The sequence below is a fragment of the Octopus bimaculoides genome, chromosome 2 (assembly GCF_046866305.1).
Source record: "Octopus bimaculoides isolate indiv1 chromosome 2, ASM4686630v1, whole genome shotgun sequence".
In the NCBI taxonomy this organism is placed as follows: Eukaryota; Metazoa; Mollusca; class Cephalopoda; order Octopoda; family Octopodidae; genus Octopus; species Octopus bimaculoides.
In genome coordinates, this window is record NC_142929.1 from 41,499,538 (window position 1) to 41,523,522 (window position 23,985).

The window sequence follows — 23,985 nt, forward strand, 5'->3', positions numbered from 1 at the left end:
TCTCTGGAGACTGGCCTTACTCTTCAGTACTAGAAAACAGTCCAGTACCCAACAACTGCTAACTTTCTACTGAGCTTAGATGAGACCCATAATTGGTTTCTGAGATGGTTCTCTGTTACCCATTGAGATGCCTTAGATCACATCCAAAGAAATATTGATTGACAATGTAGCTATCTCATGCCTCTCCCCTCTCTCTTTCTCTCCCCTCTCTCTTTCTCTTCCCCCTCTCTCTATCTCTCTCTCTCTTTCTTTCTCTCTCTCTCTCTCACTCTCTCTCTCTCTCTCTCTCTCTCTCTCTCTCTTAGCTAGCCCACTCATTTATTCTACTTTTGTCACCCACATTGTGTCCACTCCTACCCTCCCTGGCCTAAATGAACAATTGCTCCCTCTACTCCTATCCTAAGCATCTCAGTCCTCAAGAGTTCCTTCTCTGCATATGTTTTGCCTCCTGCCATCAGCTTGTAACTCTTTCAGAGGAATATTAACTGCATTAATGTCACCGTTCAGCTGAGATTCCTGTAGTCTTGTTATACCTTTAAAAAAAAGAGATGGTCATTACTGGAACACATTCCACCATAAATCTGCTCAATTCTAGCCGAATGTGCTGGGATTAAAGAACAATAACAACAGCCTACACACACATACACCCCCTCAATATTTTAGTAATGAATATGTCATTGTGAACTTATATTTGTTTCTGTTGTTTAAAATAATTCATCTATGTTCAGAGTTGACATGATTTTACTTATGACATAATTGTAATGGTATTTGGTTAAATGGTATGCATAGGGGTAGCAGTTAGAGTATACAGTTTACAGCCCACACTCTTGTTTTATATTTTTGTCATAAATGAAGGTGGGATTGTATACATAACACCCTGTGGAGGTGGTCACTCCTCTGTTTATATATACATTTATATATATCGTCCATGCTAGCATGGAAAGCGGACGTTAAACGACAATGATGATGATGATATATATATATATATATATATATATGTATATATATATAAATGTATGTGGATATATATATATATATATATATATATATATAATATATATATTTGGAAACATTTTGATATGATTCTCTACTCTCTGTCTATATGTGTACTGCTTTTCTGTTTAACACATTGAGCAAGACAGTATTTCATGTTGCACCACTCCACTAAGCTGGCAAAAATGAGTTGTACCTGTAATTCAAAGGGCCAGCCTTGTCACATTCTGTGTCACGCTGAATCTTCCTGAGAACTATGTTAAGGGTACACATGTCTGTAGAGTGCTCAGTCACTTACACCATGATTTCACGATTTCATAAGCAGGCTGTTCCATTGATTGGACCAACTAGAAAGAACCCTCCCTCGTCATCATAACTGATGGAATGCCAGTTTTTGTTTTATTTTAACACATTGGCATGTAAAAGCACCCACTACACTCTGAGTGGTTGGCATTAGGAAGGGCATCCAGCTGTAGAAACTCTGCCAAATCAGATTGGAGCCTGGTGTAGCTATCTGGTTCACCAGTTCTCAGTCAAATCGTCCAACCCATGCTAGCATGGAAAGCGGACGTTAAACGATGATGATGATGATGATATCAGTGTAAAACAGATTTGAAATTGAACTATAAGTGAAAAATGAAATTATTTTTACTCTTATTTCTTTATTGCCCACAAGGGGCTAAACATAGAGGGGACAAACAAGGACAGATAAAAGGATTAAATCAATTACATCGACCCCAGTGCATAACTGGTACTTAATTTATCGACCCTGAAAGAATGAAAGGCTAAGTCGACCTCAGCGGAATTTGAACTCAAAACATAATGGCAGACGAAATACCACTAAGCATTTCACTTGGCATGCTAACGTTTCTGCCAGCTCGCCGCCTTTTAACTCTTATTATCCAACTTCAGTTTAAATGTGACAAGGAGGTTTCCTAAAAATATATCTTTTGGCATGGTATTTTTCAAATTAGATTTCTCAATGATTTTCAACAAGATCCAGTAACTAAACAGCTTAGCTTGTGTTTGTTTACTATATTCATACAATACATCCATGTATACACAACTTTATAGTATACATTACAGTCGACATACAAAAGATATTTGTATATACCACAATCTTAAAGCATGTGCACTATTATACTATACACATTGATTACACATTCCAATATTACTTACACACAGTCACTCCATACACAATGTACATGGGTACTGTCTGTACAATCTCAGCTCACAGAGTCATCTCTGGAGCCTTTGTGTGGGCAGTTGATATGCTAGAAACAACAGCAAACCACATCCCACTATGTTAGAAACAAGAAGGACACATTAGATAATGTAGTTTTAGATACTTGAAAAATGGGATTGCCATTGCTGAAATGTTCTTGATCATGGATTTTGCTGGCTCAGGGCTAAACTGTGGCCAAACAACAACTCTAAGTTCTTTTGCATTATAAAATGCCTGTCAAGTACTTTTAGTAATTGTGAGGTCAGCTCTGATTGAAAAGACCCACAATCAAAGACATTCCAGCATTGACCATCCACTGTGTGTGTGTGTGTGTTTTTTTTTCTCCCTTGGCACAGTATATGTAGGACTACATTATCCATTGTGTCCTCTTTTTTGAAGAGGAGGGTGTAATTTGAAGGAGATTTGACTGCTATTTCTAGCAGCTTGAACAACCATTCAGAGGCCCTCACATTGTCTCATAAGTCATTAGTACTTTTAAAAGGAAGCACTTCTTTAGCTGTTTTGTAGTGTGTGTGCGCGCACGCATATTTTCAGCATAATTCATACACCAAACACTATGAATTATGTTGATAATACCACTTATTCAGTTTTTAAGGAATTTTGCTGACTTTTCTACATTCCATGTGACAAAAATACCCCATTTAGTATTAGCTGCCTGAAGAGAATGGGGGTGGAAAATATGAAAGATATATCTGATATCCCACATTTTTACTATTCCGCTTTCCAGCAGTCAGTTTTCAAACACATTCAGTTTTTTTCAACTTTTATTATGTTCACTATATATATATATATATGTATATATATATATATATATATATATATATATATATATATATATATATGTATATGTATGTATGTATGTATGAAGACAAATTTCTTCAGTTTTGAAAGTTTACTAGAAATTTAAACTTTACCATTTTTTAAATTTCTGTAAATATCTAGATCTTGATTATTTGGGCATTTTATCTCTTTCTTTACATTCTATTCCAGTGTTTCTCAGCCTTTTTACCCTTGTGTAACCCTTAAAATTACATGTCTTAAAGAACCCCTGTGCAAAAAAAAAAATTTATATCATATCTTTCTCATATATTTTTCACCTTAGTTCATGTGCTAAAAATATATATATATATATAGTGTCCATAAATTACAGACATGACTAAATATATCCCCATTGGTTGTTATATTTTTTTGATAACATAATAGGTTAGATAGGATGAAGTCTGTATTACAATAACCAATAATATGTTGTGTATGTATGGTAATATTACGATCATGACATTAGCATTAGCTTATTTCACTCTTTCTCGTGGAACAACTAGGAACCTTTTGTGGAAACTTAGTTCCAGGGAACTCCAGTTGAGAAACGCTGTTCTATACAATGATTTTTATCCAGGCTCTCCCTTTTTCCTCAATGTCTGAAATGTTTATTAATCTTTTTACACAGTAAGATTGTCTATGAATGTAGTGTAAATACTTAACCACCTTAACATTCACTGTAATTTTTCCAACCACTATATTTATGTTGACGATTTTGTATTTCTTGGTACTCTTTGACATTATTAGGGATCATACAGATCTGCAAAATTTGCCATGATTATCATCATTTTCTCTTATTCCTTGGCAGTAACACATTATTAAATCTATTAAAGTTATTTTCATTCCATATCACTTTGTACTGATCTTGTACTTGATCGGTGAGAGCACTGTTAATAATATAGAGAAATTCCCTAGGACTACATGCCTAACAACATGGTTTAGGTTCAGTCCTACAACATGGCACCTTGTGCAAATGCCTTCTACTGTAACTTTGGCCCAACCAAAGACTTGTGAGAGGATTTGGTATGACAGAAACTGAAAGAAGGCAGCAAGCTGGCAGAAATGTTAGCACACCGGGCGAAATGCTTAGCGGTATTTCGTCTGCCGCTACATTCTGAGTTCAATTTCCGCCGAGGTCGACTTTGCCTTTCATCCTTTCGGGGTCGATAAATTAAGTACCAGTTATGCACTGGGGTCGATGTAATCAACTTAATCCCTTTGTCTGTCCTTGTTTGTCCCCTCTATGTTTAGCCCCTTGTAGGCAATAAAGAAATAAGAAACTGAAAGAAGCCCATGATGTGTATGTGTTACTATCTCCATACCTTGACTTTGCTTATAGTTGTAAGCAAGTATCAATGTTATGCAAGCAGTGTCCTTCATTTCCAATCTCACACGGAAACAGGTGAGGGTTAGCAACAGGTAAAGCATCCAACTGTAGAAAAAGAATCTACTTCCAGAAATTCTGTCTGACCCCCAAGCAAGCATGGAAAAGTGGATGTTAATACTTGATGTGAAATGTTTTTGTAGTCAGTAAACAAAATGTGTTGTCATCATTGTTTTATTTTCTAGACTATATTTACTTCATCATCATTTAAGTTTGCTTTCCATGCTGGCATGGGTTGGACGGTTTGACTGGAAACTGCTAAGCTACAGGGCTGTATTGAACACCAGTGTCCTCTTTGGCATGGTTTCTGTAGTTGGATGCCCTTTCTAATACCAATCATTTGACAGATAGTACTGGGTACAGTTGTTTTCTGTAATCATTTTCCAAAGGCCACGTTTAGTGAATTCTGTCCATTATTTTTGTATGCCTTGTGAAAGATAACTAGATCTACAAAATATACAAAAAAAACAAAAAAACTTTCCACTCTATACTGATATGGAATGAATTAGTGCATTCTAGTTATTCATTAAGGTTAGATAAGATATTAAGAAAGTGATTTTTTTTTTTTTTTTTTTAATACTTTTCAGTCTGTGATCAGGATTAGAGAATTTCTCTTGACAAACCAGATTAGTACAAAGTGATATTGGCCACTTAGAATTGTATTAAGATAGCTAGGATTTAAGACAAGAATTCAGAAATACTGATGACAGTGAATTTTTCAAATCATGAACAACTTCTATTAATGTCAACGAGTAACCAGAAGCACTAAATATTTTAGCGATAACTATTTCATTGTATCCATTGGTGCAGGTTATTGTTGTAGGAATCCTCTGCTCAACTTTATCTATGATAAGAGTGGCCATAAAGCAAAGGTTGTCATTTGTCTTTAATATATATATTAAAGATAATCTCAGGTCTGCCAAAGTTTGAAATATTTCATATTTTAAATGGAACTGAACAGTAATAATAATAAAGTTGTCAGTTGGGATTTTACCTGTTGCCTCCTAGAAGTGAGTTGATATTTTGCCTTTTCTTATGGCATTTCAGGCTTTCATGTAAGAGTTTGCTTTTTGTTTTTACATGTGTGATACATATATATATATATAACTTTATTGCTTTATTTTGTTACATTTTCCTTTTATAGCTAACTACTGATACAAATTAGTTGAGAGTCTGGTATATTTTTAATTACATGTATTTTTGTATTCTCAAAGCAGTTTTCAGCCTTACAATGTCTCATCATTTTATTTTCTACTTTTGAATTCCGTTCTTATGAAGCTAATATTCTATTTTATCAGCAGGCTTTAGATTTAAAGAGTTTTTTTGTTGGTGTTTTTAGAGAATAAAGTACAGCACCCATCAAATGAACTGTTGGTTGGATAATCATTTTTATTGAAATCTACTGAATATTTTGGTACTTATTGCAAAATTTAAGTCCCATAGCTTTTATTTAATAATAATTTTCTGCGTTAAATTTTTCTCAGTTCCAAAAAAAAAAAAAGTATATTTGCATATCATTGAGAATCAAGTTATTTTGACATAAACTAAACAATGGACTAAGTTTTGTATAGTAGTAGCTCCCTTCTGTTACCAAAGAAAAAAGTTATCATGTCAACATTTGTACTACCTACATTACATTGCTTACTAAAAGCAGAACTAAAATAATATAAGAGACTTTTATTGATTTGTATTTATCATTTGTTGTATCTTACTGTATTTTGTAGTATTTATGAGATTTTTAGACACATTATTCCTGAAGTATATTTATTTTAGTCAGTTGAGGTGTTTATTATTCACAATCTTTCTACAGAAAGCAAAAAATATTACATTGAAACATAAAATTAATTTCACAGTTTATAGCTATAATATGGTTTTGAATTAGAAAGTGATAAACTCTTATTCTTACTTATAAAGAGAAAGAAGCAATGCTTTAGCAATACACAGATTATTCTTCAGAATTTTTTCAAAACTTTAAATTTGATGTTTTTTTCCAGATAACATTCAGTAAGACAGATTGTGTTTTACAGATGTAAATACAAACTCTGAGTGGATGTTGTGTTTTATTTTAATTGTTATAATGATTAAATTTAACATTATTTATTGGCTTCATAGCAGTTCTACTCGACTGAGATTTAGAAGTTGTGTCAGGGGTTTATATGGAAACATCATCATATCATCATCATCGTTTAACATCTGCTTTCCATGCTAGCATGGGTTGGACGATTTGACTGAAGACTGGCGAACCACCAAATGGCTACACCAGGCTCCAATCTGATTTGGCAGTTTCTACAGCTGGATGCCCTTCCTAACGCCAACCACTCCGAGAGTGTAGTGGGTGCTTTTACGAAGGCCAGTCAGGCGGTACTGGCAATGGCCATGCTCAAAATGGTATATTTTACGTGCCACCTGTACAGGAGCCAGTCCAGCGGCACTGACAACGACCTCGCTCGAATGTCTTTTTGCGTGCCACCGGCACAAGTGCCAGGAAGGTGACGCTGGTAATGATCACACTCAAATGGTGCTATTTACGTGCCACTGGCACGGAAGCCAGACAGCTGCTCTGGCAATGATCACGCTCGGACGGTGCTCTTAGCGCTCCACTGGTACAGGTGCCATCATCATTTCGCTTTCACTTGCCCCAACAAATTTGGAAAATAGATTAAGGAATTAACTTTCAAAATCATAAAATATACCATCATCATTTCAGATAATGACTCTGTGCCTAATAAGTTATATAGGTCAAAATAATGATTTCTTATACTGACTCAGATCCACTAATTTGTAGGAGGGGTGAGTTATATTAAATCAAATTAACCCTGTTGTCCGTCAAGCACTTATCTAAACAACTCTGGAAGGATGAAATTGTTAGACATTTTGTATTGACTTTTAAAGATAATATATTAAATGAGGACTTTGTGTGTAATGGAGGTGATGTGATGTGAAGTGAATCTAGAGAGAAAATGTGCTTAGGAATTTAATCATTTGTGTTTTATTGTGACTACAGAGGTTTTTGCCGTGTATGTCTTGATTTTAAAATAGGTACCCACATCTCTGCATATCATAAGGGTTGGCAACAGAAAAGGCATCAAACTATAAAACACAACTGCAGAAAACCCACTTAACCCATACCAACATGGAAAATCATCATCATCATTTGTCCACTATTCCATGCTCATACATGTCTGACGGAATCTGTTGAGGCAGATTTTCCTTTGGCTGGATGCCCATTCTGTCACTAACCCTCACCTGTCTCCAAATAACGTTTTCCTATGGCTAGACATATTTTTCATAGAATACTGGAAACAAACAACCTTTGTTTGACATTGATGCTCATCTACAACCATCTTGTGATGTCTAAGACACGAGTATGCACAAACACATACATGTGTACACACACATACACATGTGCACACACACACACACACACACATTCATGTGCACACATATATATGTCAAACTTCTTTGCAGTTTCTGTCTTCCAAATCCACTCACAGGACTTCATTGGGCTGAGGACTATAGTAGAAGACACTTTCCCAAGGTGTCATACTATGGGACCAGATCCAAGACGACACTGTGAGGAAGCAATCCTCTTTCTTCATAACCATGAATGCATGGTTAAAAAAAAATAGTCATAAAATGATTATGATGTAACTAAGTGGGTTTGAAGACCTGGTAAGAAAAGAACTAATGGCAGAACATATTTAAAAACTAGGCAGTAGTAGTAATCAGTGTAGTGAAAAAATATTCCAGTTAGGATCTTTTTGTATGTTTTTGTTGGTGGGGACACTTTACTAGCTTTTCTCCTCCCCTACTCTCAGAGACATTCAGTCTAACCATCATAAGCACTAGTAAATCAAAGACTAGTACTCTATCCAAGTAAAGAGTTCTCTCTCAGCTGCTTCCATTCCATGAAACTAGACCTGAGCACCAATCCTTAAAATTCCCTTAGGAATTAAGATATATACCTCTGCTTTTCTACAACTACCTTTCTAGATGCCAAGCCTGTATAAACAAGCAGTCAATCCTGCTGCACCTTAATATTTTTCATAAACATTCCGTGACTATATTTTCAAATTCCAACTATTTCTGATTTTCAGGTACATGATGACTCAATATTCTGCTTGTGTGTGTGTGTGTGTGTGTGTGTGCACGTGTGTGTGTGTGTGTGTGCACGTGTGTGTGTGTGCACGTGTGTGTGTGTGTGCACGTGTGTGTGTGTGCACGTGTGTGTGTGTGCACGTGTGTGTGTGTGCACGTGTGTGTGTGTGTGTGTGTGTGTGTGTAATACACATATATCATTGTAAGCCAGTAAAGGGACTCATATGTATCCTCTTGACTTGCTAGAAATAGCAACCAGATTTCCTCAGTCTTAGATATACAAAAAACAGGATGGTTACAGCTAAAATACTTTTGATATATACATCTCATCAATTAGTGAGATGTATATATCAAAAGTATTTTAGCTGTAACCATCCTGTTTTTTGTATATCTAAGACTGAGGAAATCTGGTTGCGATATATAAATATTATACTTCCACTCCTACACAATGCAAATTAGATTCGGCAACATGTACACTTTGGTCTGGAAAATTATTTCTATGAACATAGAGAGAAAAAAGGGTACTCTGAACATTGTTGCCACCGCTTCTTTACAAACAACGTACTTACTGCCCTCAGCATACCATGTCATATCCCCACCAACTTAGTGAAATAATTTGACATCATATCTCATTGCACACACAAAATAGGAAAGAAAAGAAAGCAAAAAAAGTTGAGTACCTGATATGCAATTAATGACATAATGTCATTAAAATATATGAGGTTTAAATATAAAAAAAAGTTGAAAAGATTTCCTACTGTAGGCACAAGGACTGGAATTTTAGGGAAAGGGGCTAACCAATTACATCAACTCCAGTGCTCAACTGATACTTATTTTATCAACCCTGAAAAGATGAAAGATAAAGTCAACTTTGGTGGCGTTTGAACTCAGAACATAAGGATTCTGCCAGCTCACCACCTTCCTCATCGATATAATATTAGAGGTTATTATAATATAGCATAGCTGTTAATCTGTCTAAAACAATACTGTCATGCTCTGCCTGGCTATGCATACATGTTTTCATAGTTAAAATTACTTTTTAGTCCATATGGACAAAGATTATGAATTGGTCAATCCTCAGCAGAAGTATTAAGGCCACTCCCTCTGGTGAAGAGGATTAGACTGCAAGAGTCATGTACCAGTGCCACATTAAAATCACCCAGCATACACTGTTAAGTAGTTGGTGTTAGGAAGGGCATCTGGATGTAGAAACCAAGCCAGATCAGACTAGAACCTGGTCTAGCTCTCCAGCTTGTCAGCTCTGGTCAAACCATCCAACCCATGCTATCATAGAAAATGGACATTAAAGGATGATGATTATGATGATAGGCAGCAACCAATCCTTTATAGCACCCTATGTTGCAGATTCCTTCTCTGTAATGATGGTGTAGTCTAAAAGATGGGTAACTACAAATACAACTCAAGAGTTGTTAAAATGGTGTTGCTGTTTACCTCCAGATCAGCCCTGGTTGAGTAAATTTATAATCAAAAACATCCTATCGTTTTTCCTTTTTGACTCAATATATCAAGGACTACATTAATCCATTGGAACCTATTTTTTAAGATGGTAAGGTGTGATATGATATGAGGGAGATTTGGTTTGCCCTTTTTATTATTATTATTTTTTTTTTTTTTGTTATATAAGTAATTTCTTGGTTTCCTTATTTCTAAAAGTGATTTTGAAAAGTGTTGGAGTGATTTAGATTTAAGGTGTCAACTATATTCATTAATCAGGGTCATAGTCTTCCTCCTCTCATGAGAAAGGTGATTTTGAGGCTAGATATTGAAATGGTATCTCACACAAGAAGTGCTGAGCTCAGTTCTGCAAGCTAATAATCCACATGTCAGTTTTATAGGACTGCCATTGCTTACAGTTGCAAATTATTCTTACCCTACAATTACTATTTTCAGCTAGGTGGGCTGGATTATTTACAAGTTAAAGTTAGTAACTATTACAAACTACTGAACTCCCATTACTCATCTATATTCTCATTAAGCAACAACTATAAAAATATTGACTAAAATATTAATGTAACATAATCTTGCTGCCTCTCCGGTACATTAAAGTTCCATGACTGCATAATTCTGGGTTTTGTTATAAAAGACTTTCAAAGACTCTTTAAATTCTCATTGACATATATTGCTTTTTCTGTCTTTTGTTTTAAATTATTTGGTGTTTTTAGAATCAATTTATTCTTGTTACCAGATTGAAAGATACAGCTGTCACTATCAGATAATTTCATTACATTTTATAATTTTGTTATTCTTGGTTACATTCTGTCAGCTGTTATTGAACAGTGCATTGGCATGGAAATAGTCAACAAATGCTTAGCATGACCTACACACCAGACATCCTGTGGCTTTGTCTAACAGAAAACTGCACTGCACATGCTGAAATTGTCTGAGATATTGTCAATTGCTCAAGGATGAATGCATTCCATGTACATGCTTGATATTTGTTTATATTTTGGGGTTCAAAAAGGTTCAACTAAAGCTAAATGGTTTTCATAGTCACAGTTTACTATCAGTAGTATTCCTTTCCTAAATAAACAATCCATTGGCACTATCTGATCTAATGACTTTTATGTCTCTTGTCCAGTTATTCTAACTATTCAGTACTTTCTCAGTATTTTCTTTTTGTCTTATATTATTGCCTGTACTATTGCTATTAGTTGTACATACACATTGGAAACTATCTGAGTCTATTTTTTCTGTCCGAAAGGGTTTTGCAACCTACTATTTACTCGCCATTATTTATAACATTTATGCTTCAAGACCCAATTCCAAAATTGAATTATTTCATACATATATATATATAACTTTCTCTAGTTAGTAAAATGGACAAAGCTTCAACCAATACCTCCTAGAAAGGGTGTTGTATGGCTGTGCCATCAACTATGTAAATGTATATTTATAAGTTAAAAAGTATATAATAAAGAGGGTCAATTGCATTTTTGTACCTGACCCTCCGACCAATAACTGACGAGGATTTGGTGACCTTCTATGTCTGTTTTTTGTTTGTTTGTGCATTTATTGTATGTTTCTTAACTTATTGTTTAATGGAACGCCACATACTCGTATCTTGTTTACAGTAAGAGTTTATATATATATATATATATATATATATATATATAGGTCCATAAATGTGTCTGTATAAGAATTGAACATAAAATAGTAAGATCTGAGGACCCTAGTGATGTTTCACTTCAGCAAGAAGTAATTCAAATAATAAAGCAGTGGTATAAATGTGATGGGGATACTCAGAGTTGGCTACAAATGTAATTGTGTCTGTACAGCTGATCGTACATGTTTGTATCTATATAGGATTTTCCATAATTGTATGTCTCCATGTAGAATTGACCATAAATGTATGCATCTATGTAGATGAAAGTGCATTGCTCAGTGGCTAGAGTGTTGTGAAGTGGTTTGCTCAAGGACACATCACATCGCCCAATCCAGGAATTGAAACTACAATCATACGATCATGAGTCCAGCACTCTAACCACTAAACCAAACACCTCCAAATGTTTCTATATAGGGTTAACCAAAAATGTATGCTTCTCTGTAGGGTTACTATAAACGTTAGTGTCAATGTAGTGTTGAACATTAAAAAATGTTTTTATGTGTATATGTCTATATTGGATTGACCATGAATGTATGTATCTATGTAGGGTTAACTATAAATGTATGCATGTATGTAAGGACTGACTGTAAATATACTATCTATATAGAGCATACTATCAATGTGTTTATTTAGTGGTGGCAAATGTTTATGTTGAGTTAACCACAAATGTGTTTATGTTCATGTAGTGTTGACCATGGATGTGTTTTATGTACAAGAATCTCTAAGACTAATTATTCTAAAAAGAGGGGTGTATTTATCCTTAACTCCAGTTAAGCCCCTGTAGACTAATAGCTTGTATATTTATTTCAATGTTTACAATCCATTTATTCATTAAAGAGCAGCACTCCAGTAGTCTTTGTTGTGAAGCTGACTGATGTATGAACATGTGAAAAGAGAGAGAGACCTTCTAAAACATAAAGGTATTTACATCAGAAGTGTGTATACCCTCAAAAGATGGTGGACATCAGTTAATAATGTTGAGTGTTCCCTGTTGGTTCAGTGCATAAAAGTGAAGGGCACAGCATGTGAACAGTGGAATACTAAATTAAACGAGGAAGAACCTGACAGAGTTTGGGGCGGGGGACCTAGAGTCTACATATTATTCTGGCTATGTATCTAGAAAGTTGAACAGGCAAAATTCCTGACTGTATTAAAGAAGTAGGATAAAAAGAGTGAAGTATTTAGGTTAACAATAAGAATAAAGCAGAATGTCAAGTGTGCGTGTGTGTGTGTGTCTGTCTGTCTGTGTATGAGTGTGTATCAGTGTGGTGCAGAGGGTGGCTTTTAGTGACAACTAGAAAAAAATATAAAGTTACATGAAAGTACTACTATTAACATATGTTAAGTAGCAAGATTTCTATTTCATGTTGTCTTCATTGAAAGACTAACCAGGCATAAAAGAACATGAATGAAGGAAATTGGAAGAAGGTAATAAGTCATGGATGTAACCAATGTTAAATGCTTCCGCTTCATTATAGCAGAGTTAACCACATTTTAGTTAAGTATATGCTTATCCTATAACTAACACTATATCTCATGACTGATACTAGTAAAATGGCTACAGTTGTGTGAGTGATCTGTAGTCATTTTTAAAATAGTCTACATTAAATATTACTGAAGTAATGCAAGCTAATAGTCTTGATCGGTAAAGTAATATGTGCAATATTTATATTTAAAATATATGAAGGAAATTAGTTGATTGTATTTTTTCCACCGCATTATAAATTCTTCTTGTCTAAGCTAGAACAGAAAATCTGCTTTCAAAACAGGTAACTAGGTGGAAAATGTAAAATTAGTTGTGGATTAATAATGTCCAATATAATCTATTAAAACATTGTTTTGTTTCCTCTATACAGGAACGCGATCAACTAGAAATCAAATAATGAGCACGTATATATAAATAGATTTTGCACCAGCTATTAATAGAACATATTCTAGTCAGTATTGAAATAGATTCAGAAAATTTTTGATTAGAAATCTGTGTAAATTGCCAGGAATTATTTAATCCTGGAAACTTCATAGAGCTCTAAAAGAAAGAATAAATGACTAATTTAAACTATTTTAAACTATTTCAAAGATACATCAACCAAAATTGACTAATTTATTCATGTTGTCATGGATATCTAAATGTATGCAATTTGTTATGAAATTTCTTTTGTTTTTATATTTATTAAAAATGACCAGATGTTATGTAAAATAATTAAGCTCCCATCTCAAAAGTCTTGAGTTTAAACTTGCTGCAGGTGCTTTACTGTGCATTTGAGAACAGATAGCAGATTGTTGAGGGGTGTTACCCAAAATAGACCAGTGTTCTATCCTATCCTATTTATTTCTCCAGTTCATGCTAAGAAACTGCAGTTAGGCATCAATATGATAAAGGCCACTTTGGCTTAGTGGACTTGTACATTTTGTGTGTGTGATAGAACTCATTATACAGCATAACTAGTCTCTTAGTGTGCTACATTAAATTGATTGTCTTTCATTAATCATTAGCATCATTTTATCACACAACATAATGACCAAGATGATACTTCTGTTACTAGATAAATTTGAGGTGAAAGCATGTTATCTAGATCTCTTGCTGACAGAAATTGCCAGTCAATAAGTATTAAGCAGATGGTATTCTGAGCTGGAACACTTCATACTTCTTATTGCATTTGCTAATAGAACTTTGTCATTTACTTGAATGAAGCATTGCCATTTCAATATAGCAATAGGAAGGTAATTAAAACCACTTAATGTAAAATTGAAGAAGAAATAATTTATTCAATATTTCAGTTTTAATTGGCTCTAATTGGGTACTAAAATGTTCGAAATGGAAAGCAAAACTGTGAACTAGAAGAAAATAATAATGGCAAGTGCAGAGATGTACAGTGCAGAGATGTACAGTGCAGAGATGTACAGTGCAGAGATGTACAGTGCAGAATGGATGTGTGAACTGTGATATTCAAATCATGAAATAAACTATTAATTATCAAGGACCTCATAGTGATTATCAATCTGCATTTACAGATGTGTAATAAGAATCACTTCTGTTAATTCTTTAGTTACCACTGATTCTATCAAAGGCCTCTATATCATAAATTCTGTATTCTGGCTACTGCTGAGATACTTTTCCACTGACAAGGTTGTCATATTCTTATACAACTACTTATATAAAGCATTTTATTCTTAATACAGTGCTCTACGTAACTTCTAAGGCATTTGTTGGCATTTCCAAATGGCCAGTTTAATCTGTGTAGATAGACCATTTGAGAGATGGGGTAACTTCTTAGTCTGAAATGAAAGGGTTGTATATTCAGCCTTTTTTTTTTCCACACAGCAGATCTAATCACATTATTTGCAGATTCACTTAAGTGAGAAAGCTCATAGCTGTTGTTCAAATGAAATATAATTATTTTATCCTATTTTTCATTCATTTTTTTTAACCATGTTCCAATAAAGGCTTCATGGTGTCCATTTTGTCTCATGATATAAAATTGCTTAATATTGATCATGTTTTCCACTTTATTACATTCATTTTCGATATGATTGATCTTGTTAGTATATAAGAATTTGGCACTGGTTGACAAGACTAATTTGAAACAAATTAACAAACCATTCTGTAGAAGTTGATGAATATGTTTGTTTGTTGTTTTCATTATTTTTAGTGGGGAAACAGGGGGTTACAAAAGGAATAACAATGATTTTGAAAATATTTCCTACTTGTTTTGTAAGAATATCTTAACATAAGAATATCATCATGCATATATATCTCTTAAAAACTGGTGTTGTATTTATATTGTACCATTTTGCTCTGTAACTTATTTGTTAAATAAATAGGGGTTGAAGAAACAAATACCTCTGTGAAACAGCTCCTCACCATCACTGTCAAAGTATATCCCAAAAATAGTTGCAGTAAACTAATTGTTTCTAATATAGACACAAAACCACCAATTTTTGAAGGTGGGGAGCTTAGTTTATTTCATCAGCCCCAAGTATTTGACTGGTACTTTACTTTATCAATCTTTGAGGGATGAAAAGCAAATTTAACCAGAAGAACAAACAAGGCATTTTGTCCAATGCTCCACTGATTCTGCCAGCTTACCACTCTCAAGTTACAGTAAAATAATAAAATATTTAATAAAAAAAGTGCAGTTGTAAAATCTACTGAATATTTTGCACCCATGTATGTTCATATGAGATTACTAGCAGCCTAGATAGGTTCAAGCCCATCATAATCTCTCATGTTCATTGTAAAAACATAAATATTGTTTGCAATTTCAGATAACAATTGCTGAATATCTGACATAGAATATTTGTCATGCTTACAGCATGGACTATTATAGTGTCTAATGACACAGTCCCTTTTGCTGGAAGAGAAATAATTTATTGGAGTTCTCTGAGAAATTATTAGGCTTCTATCTCACTACTTAAATTGGTACAGTTCTTGTTACTGGATGAGAGAAGTGGTCCAGCAGGATGTTTACAGCAAGTTGAGCTGGTGCAAATGTAAGCCAGAGAATAAAATTACACCCAGAGTGAAAGCATAACTGCTTACACATACTGAAAATTCTCTAGTTTATGCAATCTAGTGATTCTGTTCTCAGTGCTATCAGCATGTCATGGAAAGATCTACAGAAAGAGTCTAAGAATCCTGGATATCATTTACTTGTTTCAGTCATTAGACTGTGACCATGTTGGGGCACTATTGAACATGAACAGTTCAATACTTTATACAGTGGGCCTGACTTTTTTTAATCAGATCCACATTTGTTAGTTTTGATTAGATGGTAAAATGTAAGCAGTCTGCTATTCTTGCTGAGAATGTTGGTTTTAATTTTTGACAGATCTCTTTTCTTGTATATCCATGTTTTCATCTTGTTAGAACCTATTTTTGACTTTTCAGTTTAAGATTAAGATTAAACCTAAATACTGAAAATAATCTCTTTTGCTCCAATTCTACTGTGTTAAATGATTTATTTAATGCTATTTCTGTATGTGGCTAATATCTTTGATAAATTATAAAGATTACATACTCTTTTTCTATTTCCTATCAAACCAAGATCTTGTACCTAAGAAAGAAATCTATGAAATAATATCTGAGATCCACCTCAATTTTTGCCAAGTTTCATATCATCTTTTAACATAATAGGATGTAATTTAAGTGAGACTTGGCTACTATTTCTAGCAGGTTAGATGATTCAATACAAAGATTAGGGTAGTTTATGCTTCTTTTTTTTTTTTTTTTTTTTTTTTTTTCACTCTGAGTACATCACTCTTAATATACAGCTAATACAATAATGATTTATACAAGTTATATAAATGTGACTGTTATCTTCGTACTTTGGCTAATGAAGGTGAAATATCTATTATATCTGTATTAGTAATGACAATGTACTGGTGACATTTCAATTATAAAAGAAATTATAGTCCTGCACAATGATGAAGAAATCAATGTTGAAATTATTTCTTAACATACATTTACCTAAATTCAAGGACGTTGATTTGAAAGCCTATTAACAACACAGTCATGGCTTTCCATGATATAAGCTTCTTTATGTTGAGAAGAAACAACTTTATTTAGATATAAATGCTTATCAGTAAATTTGAAAAGGAAAAAAATTAGGTTGGTTGGCTAAGTTGAAGTTCAAGATATTCTATTCTGGACAATCAAGTGAGAAATCAGTTATTGAAGTGCTTACAAGGGTGGCAGTTGAATGAATTGCTTAATTCGTAATGAATTAATTAATAGTTAGAAAATTGATAGTCTATCAATAGATGTTTCGGTGTACAGTAATTGCTATTGTATTTATCCATTGCTTTTTTGATGTTCACAGTTGTTTTCATTCATTACTCCCTTCAGGAATTTATTCCGTCGCAGCAAGGACACTACAAATATTGTTCCAGCCGAAAGTGAACCTGGCTGGAAATTGTTTGGACGGATTCCTCCAAAAGAGTCAACACCTAAAAATCCGTGGCAAATTTCGGACGAGTACCATGCTAAACAGAAAGCCAGCCAAATGGTGGCGGCACGAGCCAGAAAGGACATTGAAGTAATGTCCACCACAGCATTAATCTTGGAAAACCGCCCTGGGTAAGTTTCTCTTCTTTTCATTTCGTATAATGTTATATTTATTGAAAGTTTACAAAATTTATGTGTAACAGAATAATTGACTTTTCAAAAAAACACAAACTTTTTATGTAGTTTTCTATTATAATAGTTTATAAAAATTATGAGTAATAGAATGATTGACTTTCATAAAAAATCTGTTTAGAATCGCACAAATTTTTTATGTGGTTATCTTTCATAATTAGTTAACTTTGGACAGTGGTGTTTAGTATAGATGGTAGTTAGTTGTTTAAAAATTAGTGTTTCTTATCTCTGAGTTTAAATCTCATTAAAAGCAGCTTTGCCGTTTATCTGTCCAGAATTAATAAAATGAATATTAGCAATAAACTGATTCACATGTATCTCTGAAATCTAAAAAAAATCTTTTTCTCATTTAAAAAAAATTAAATATTATTGTTTGTTCACTTTATTCTTCATTAATCCAAAAGTTCTTTTCTTTCAATGTATAGTTTTTGCATTAATGTTCTTTTTTATTAAGCAAAGCTAATGTGGATGTTTTTATATCCATATTTGTATATCGAAACCAAATTTACTTTCAGTTATAGAACTTCAGTATAATATCTGTTAATATCAATACAAAAAGAATGCTATTGTATTTTACTGATTATCAATATTTGGATATTACTATGAGTTAAGCTGAAGAAACTATATAAAACTCCGTTAGAAAAAAATTACCTGCCTTATTACAAAAATAGATAAAAAGAATGACGAAGTATTTTTGCATGGAATAACTTTTTCAAGTAGTCACAACCAAGATGGATTTCACTATGCTGCACCGGGAATTTCTCTCCCCCATTGTCTTTGATAGGTCCTTAACCCTTTAGCATTCACATTATTCTGTCAAAAGTAATGCTTATTTATTTACATTTTTAATTAATCATGCATTATTTCACAGCTTTGAGAGTTTGATGATGTAACTGTTTATTTTTAGAATGACACTGTTGGGTAGGTGTGACCGGTCAGATCTGGCCAGTTCAAACATAGAACAAATAGAATATTTTTACTAGATATGGTTAGTTTAAATATTAAAGCGTTAATTTAATCTCTGCAAATAATTTCAATGTAAATGGGTGGTCTTTGTCTCATATTAGGATGCATAAGTTTCCTAAATATAAAATCTGGTATGGTCTGGTGTTAAAGAGTAAAGGATAAAGACCCCCTTCAGTCATGAATAACCATGTCCTAGAACAGACATAAACTTCCTGTTGAAAAAGAGTTCATAACTCCAACTAAAAAGATTTGTCTCCCCTTACACACACTTCCTGTTTTGACACCACATTTCTTGCTTAACACAAACTTTTAGCCCTTTTTTTAAACCTAACACAACTCTCAATTCTCATGCATCCTTATTTTTCCAACCATTATATACATGAATTACCATTGAACTTTAAAAGCTCAAAGACAACATAATGTATTGGTATATTTATTTTTTTATATATTATTTTCTTCATTTTGTACTTCTTTGTAAAAAAACATTTTCATTCTCCCTCTTCTTGAAAATTTGCTATGCAATGAAAGCCGGTTAGAAATCTTTATTAAAATATGCTTCCAGTTTAGCATTCTGCCTTATTATTATTTTTCATTTTCCTATTATTTCTCCACGTGTGGTTAACACAACCCCACTATTTACTGACTTATATATATTTTTATATATATATGACGTTGGTATGTTTACATCCCCTTAACTTAGTGGTTCGGCAAAAGAGACTAATAGAATAAGTACTAGGTTTGCAAATAATAAATCCTGGGGTCGATTAGTTTGGCTAAAGGTGGTACTCCAGCATGGCCACAGTCAAATGACTGAAACAAGTAAAAGAATATATATATATATATATATAAAACAAGCAAATAAGTAACAAGGATGTCAAGGTATTAATGCAATACGGCTGTTTCAGGCGGCTCCATTTAATCAAGCAATGCAAACATTACATCAATTTGAAATATACTGCCATCTTCAGTTGCAAAAAATACAGATTTTCAACAGACAGGATATTCTATTATAATTTTTAGCAAATATCTTGTCAGAGCTAGAGAATAAAAGAATTCCATACTGCTACTATTGCAGCAGAAATAAATTTAGAGAGGAAACAATACAATTTTGGAGTGGCAGAAGTGGATCACATTGGCGGGGATCATGAGATTGTAATTCATTTCCAATTTTTATTTATTTCTTTATTGTCATTAAGAGATCTAATGCAGCTAGTATACTGCGTTTATTAAGAATTAAGACCACTAGGAGTTGACAGTTCAGATCTAGCTGCTGGTCATAAATTAAATATTGTTAGATATTCTCCCAAACCTTACACTCACCACATATTAGTTGAGTAAGTTTCTGCGGGTGCACAGAATCTTCAGGCAAGTTACAACTCTAACTTTATATATATAATATATATACATACATAGGTGAGTCTGAAAGAGTTCTGTCAGCAAATGCTACATTTAAAAAGCTTCAGATAATTCTTTCAATCCTGATAAAACTACTCAGTAATTTCATTTGCTTAGGAGGGACTTTCTACATGTTCATTCACTTTGCTAGAAATAGACACTGAATTTCTTTCAAACCACACCTACTATCTTAAAAAAGGAGGACATGTGAAATAATGTAGTCTTAGTTACCCCCCAAAAAGACAGCATGAACACAGCTGGATCGGGGTTAGCTTGGGTTAAACAATACCATCCACAACTTACTAATTTTTTTTCATTCATTCATTGACTAGAAGCCAATAAAATTTATTAAAGCCAAACAGTTCCTAATATCTGATAGAAATGTTCTATTTATTGATCAAGTGTAGTACTATAGTACACAAATACATAGCAACAAGAAAACTAACAACATCTTCTCATAGGAAGGTATAAAATTTCTAATAGCATCAAATTGAACATTGTACACTGACATTATTTTATGACTTGATAACACCTAAATTTTTTTATTTTTCTCCTACAGTTATCTCAAGGACTTTTGTTTTTAATTCATCGCATCTACTAATTGAGGTTATTTTGTTCTTGTCTCTTCATCTCTTACACAATCTCTATTTCACTCATCGCTTCTCTTTCTCTCTCTCTCTCTCTCCTTCACACACACACACACACATGATTATAAATGCCATTCTTTCATACCTCGTCTGAAAAGAACTATTACATAATTTTTCCGTATTCATAATAGATATTGGCTTTGAATTATATAACAAGTATATAAATAGCATAAATTGCTAATATTAAAGCACATTTTGTCATTTACAAAACAACGTTAGTGTATTGATCTTACAGTTTAAACCAATGTAGGTCATGGACTGAACTCTTAATATGGCTAGCATGTAGCCTTCAAACATGAAGGCCCATTTGAAAATATTAATCGCAGTCAGCACATTGGCCATGGTGGGAGCAATACCTTGTGACCAGTTAATTCTTCAAAGATATAGCAAAAATATTAAGGAATTACAGCTGAAATTACAGGCTGTAATTCTTTCTTCAAACAGTAATATTAGCAGTAGTTATAGTTGATGTTTTTATGTTTGTTCAGTAATGTTTTAAAAGAATTAATCAAAATAATATTTTTTTTGTTAATACCCATTCCTTTTCATTAAGTTCCCATAAATAATTTTAGAATGTAAATACAGAAAAATATTACTGCAAATAATTTTTTTCCTTCTGTTATTATTTTATTTATTTTATTTTTTTAATAATTATACCATAATTTCACCTCTTTCAGTCGCATTTCCTTTCAGTTTTCAAGCAAGGTGGACTTTGCTTGAAATTCTAACTTCCTTTGTACACCTCTGAGAGTAATTATTATGATGGCTAATAATTGCTTATGATTATGATAGCAGTAATTGAGTTTTTTAAGAAAAATGACTGTAAAAGCAACTAATATAATGAAGAAGACTCTATGTGCTCACTTGATTTTCTAGAAATAGCAGCTAAATCTGTGTCACACCTTGCTGTCTTAAAAATGGGAAGAAAGTACACATTAGATAGTGCAATATTAGATGTGTGGTAGCAATCATTCTTCGGATCAAACCAGATTGCAACTTCCAACAGAAGTGTTACCATCTCCCAGTGATGAGGCAGGATTTGAACTCAGAATGTTCAGAGCCTGAACAAATATCACGAGGCACTCTGCTTGATGCTCTGACAATTCTACTAATCCCCCCACTCTTTACTGATTTTTTTTTTATATATATCAACCTTTAAAGAATAAATGGCAAAGTTGGGCTGATTTGAACTCACAGCATAGAGAATCAAAACAAATACCATAAAGTATTCTGATAAACACTTTAACAGTTGTGCCAATTATCCACTTAGTTCTAAATAAACTATACCTAAAACAAACATACTGGTCAATCAAGGCTAACCTAAGGCTACACAACATCACCAACAAAGATTAGAAGTTATAAAGAATCAATACATGTATATCTATTATGCTTACCTGGCTGTCTGTCATAGAATGTATTCTCTTAACAATAGACAAACAAACACATATATCTTGATTTGTGTACATTGATGCCAATGCTGATGCAGATCTCTTAATTAAGCAGGAAGCTTTAAAGTTTTGAAGAGTAAATTGAAATGTAAACATCCTAATCAGGTTTTGAAGCTAGGTCATGGATTGTATTTGTCAACAAGTGTAGCACACTCTTACTATTAATTACGTAATTATAAAGGCGGTAAGCTGGCAGAATTGTTAGCACACCAGACAAAACGCTTAGTGGTACTTCTTCCATCTTTACGTTCTGAGTTCAGATGTCACTGAGGTCGACTTTGCCTTTCATGCTTTTGGGTTCAAGAATATAAGTACCAATTTAGCACTTGGGTTGATGTAATTGACAAGGCCCCTCTTCCAAAATTTCAGATCTTGTCCCTATAGTAGAAAGAATTAATCATGTAATTAAATCCAGAACTATTTTAGCAACGTAATATCAGCCTGCAAGAAATTCACAATTCTGAATTTTTTTTTTTTATCCTTTCAATAATAGTGCCTTATAATTGTGAATTATTTTGATTAGTCACTAAGACAGTTGTTTCAGTCATTGGATTGCAGCCATGCTGCGGCACCACCTTGAGAGTTTTAGTCAAATAAATTGCCCCCAGTACTTATTCTTTTAAGCCTGGAACTTATTTTATTGGTTTCTTTTTTGCTGAACTGCTAAGTTATGGGAACCATTAACAAATCAACACTAGTTGTCAAGTGGTGGTCACACACACACACATACATACATACAATGCACATATACACATACATATATGTAAATTCACAACAGGCTTCTTTCAGTTTCCGTCTACCAAATCCACTCACAAAGCTTTGGTCAGCTCAGCACTATAGTAGAAGACACTTACGCAACATGCCATGCAGTGGGACCAAACCCAGGACCAGTGGTTGGAAAGCAAACTTCTTACCACATAGCTACACCTGTGCCTAAGCTACTCCTGTACCTATTGCTAACTATTTTGATTAGTTACAAAGGCAGTTTTGTTGAAGATGTTCACTCACTTTTTTTATGTCATCCCAGGCTATTCTTCATTATCTTCAATATCTGCTTTCCCATTTTGGCATAGGTTAGGCAGGACTTTCTGAAGCTGTATTTTATGGTTGGATGCCCTTTAAAGCATCAACCCTTTTAGCTGCTTCTTACAATTTGCAAGGAAACAGTGTATCTATTCTAAAAGCTATGATACATGTTAACTACAATGAAAGGTAAAAAATAACTTTACTTCTTCTTTACTAACTTCATTTCAAACTTTTTAGGCTGAAGAATAAGTATCCCCACCACCACCACCACCACTAGCATAATTGCATAAAGGAGAAATTCCCGTTTCTAAATATCTCAAAATTTACTTTAGGGACTTGACTATATTCTGTAAGATCCTTGAGGAAGCAGAAGTTTATTTGAAGGAAAAAAAAAATAGAGACAGATATGTGCACATTTAACCAACATATACATATGCAATGTCCAATAAATACACACACACATCATGCTCATCATGCTCACTCTAAAAGAGACACACACACTCCCATGCTTGTAGACACATATGCGTACTCACTTCAAGAGACACATATACAAGATCTGTCTTGCAGACACATACATAGACACACACAACAACAGTATATTTCAACACTAGAAATACATTTGTGTGTTAATTTGAAAGCCTCGTCTTCATTGCTATTTCCATTATTAGATATGCTTAATTCTATACAGTCATCATCACTAGCATAA

The 23,985-nt window shown here is 33.5% G+C and overlaps 1 protein-coding gene across 1 annotated transcript in view; it reads left to right on the plus strand.

Moving 5' to 3' along the window:
* The window catches only part of LOC106884228 (uncharacterized), a 151,764-nt gene that overhangs the window by 39,616 nt on the left and 88,163 nt on the right, over positions 1 to 23,985 (plus strand). The window contains exon 2 of the mRNA XM_014935488.3: positions 17,507 to 17,737. Within this exon, the coding sequence (XP_014790974.2) occupies positions 17,507 to 17,737 (231 nt within the window). The remainder of the gene's footprint in view (positions 1 to 17,506; positions 17,738 to 23,985) is intronic.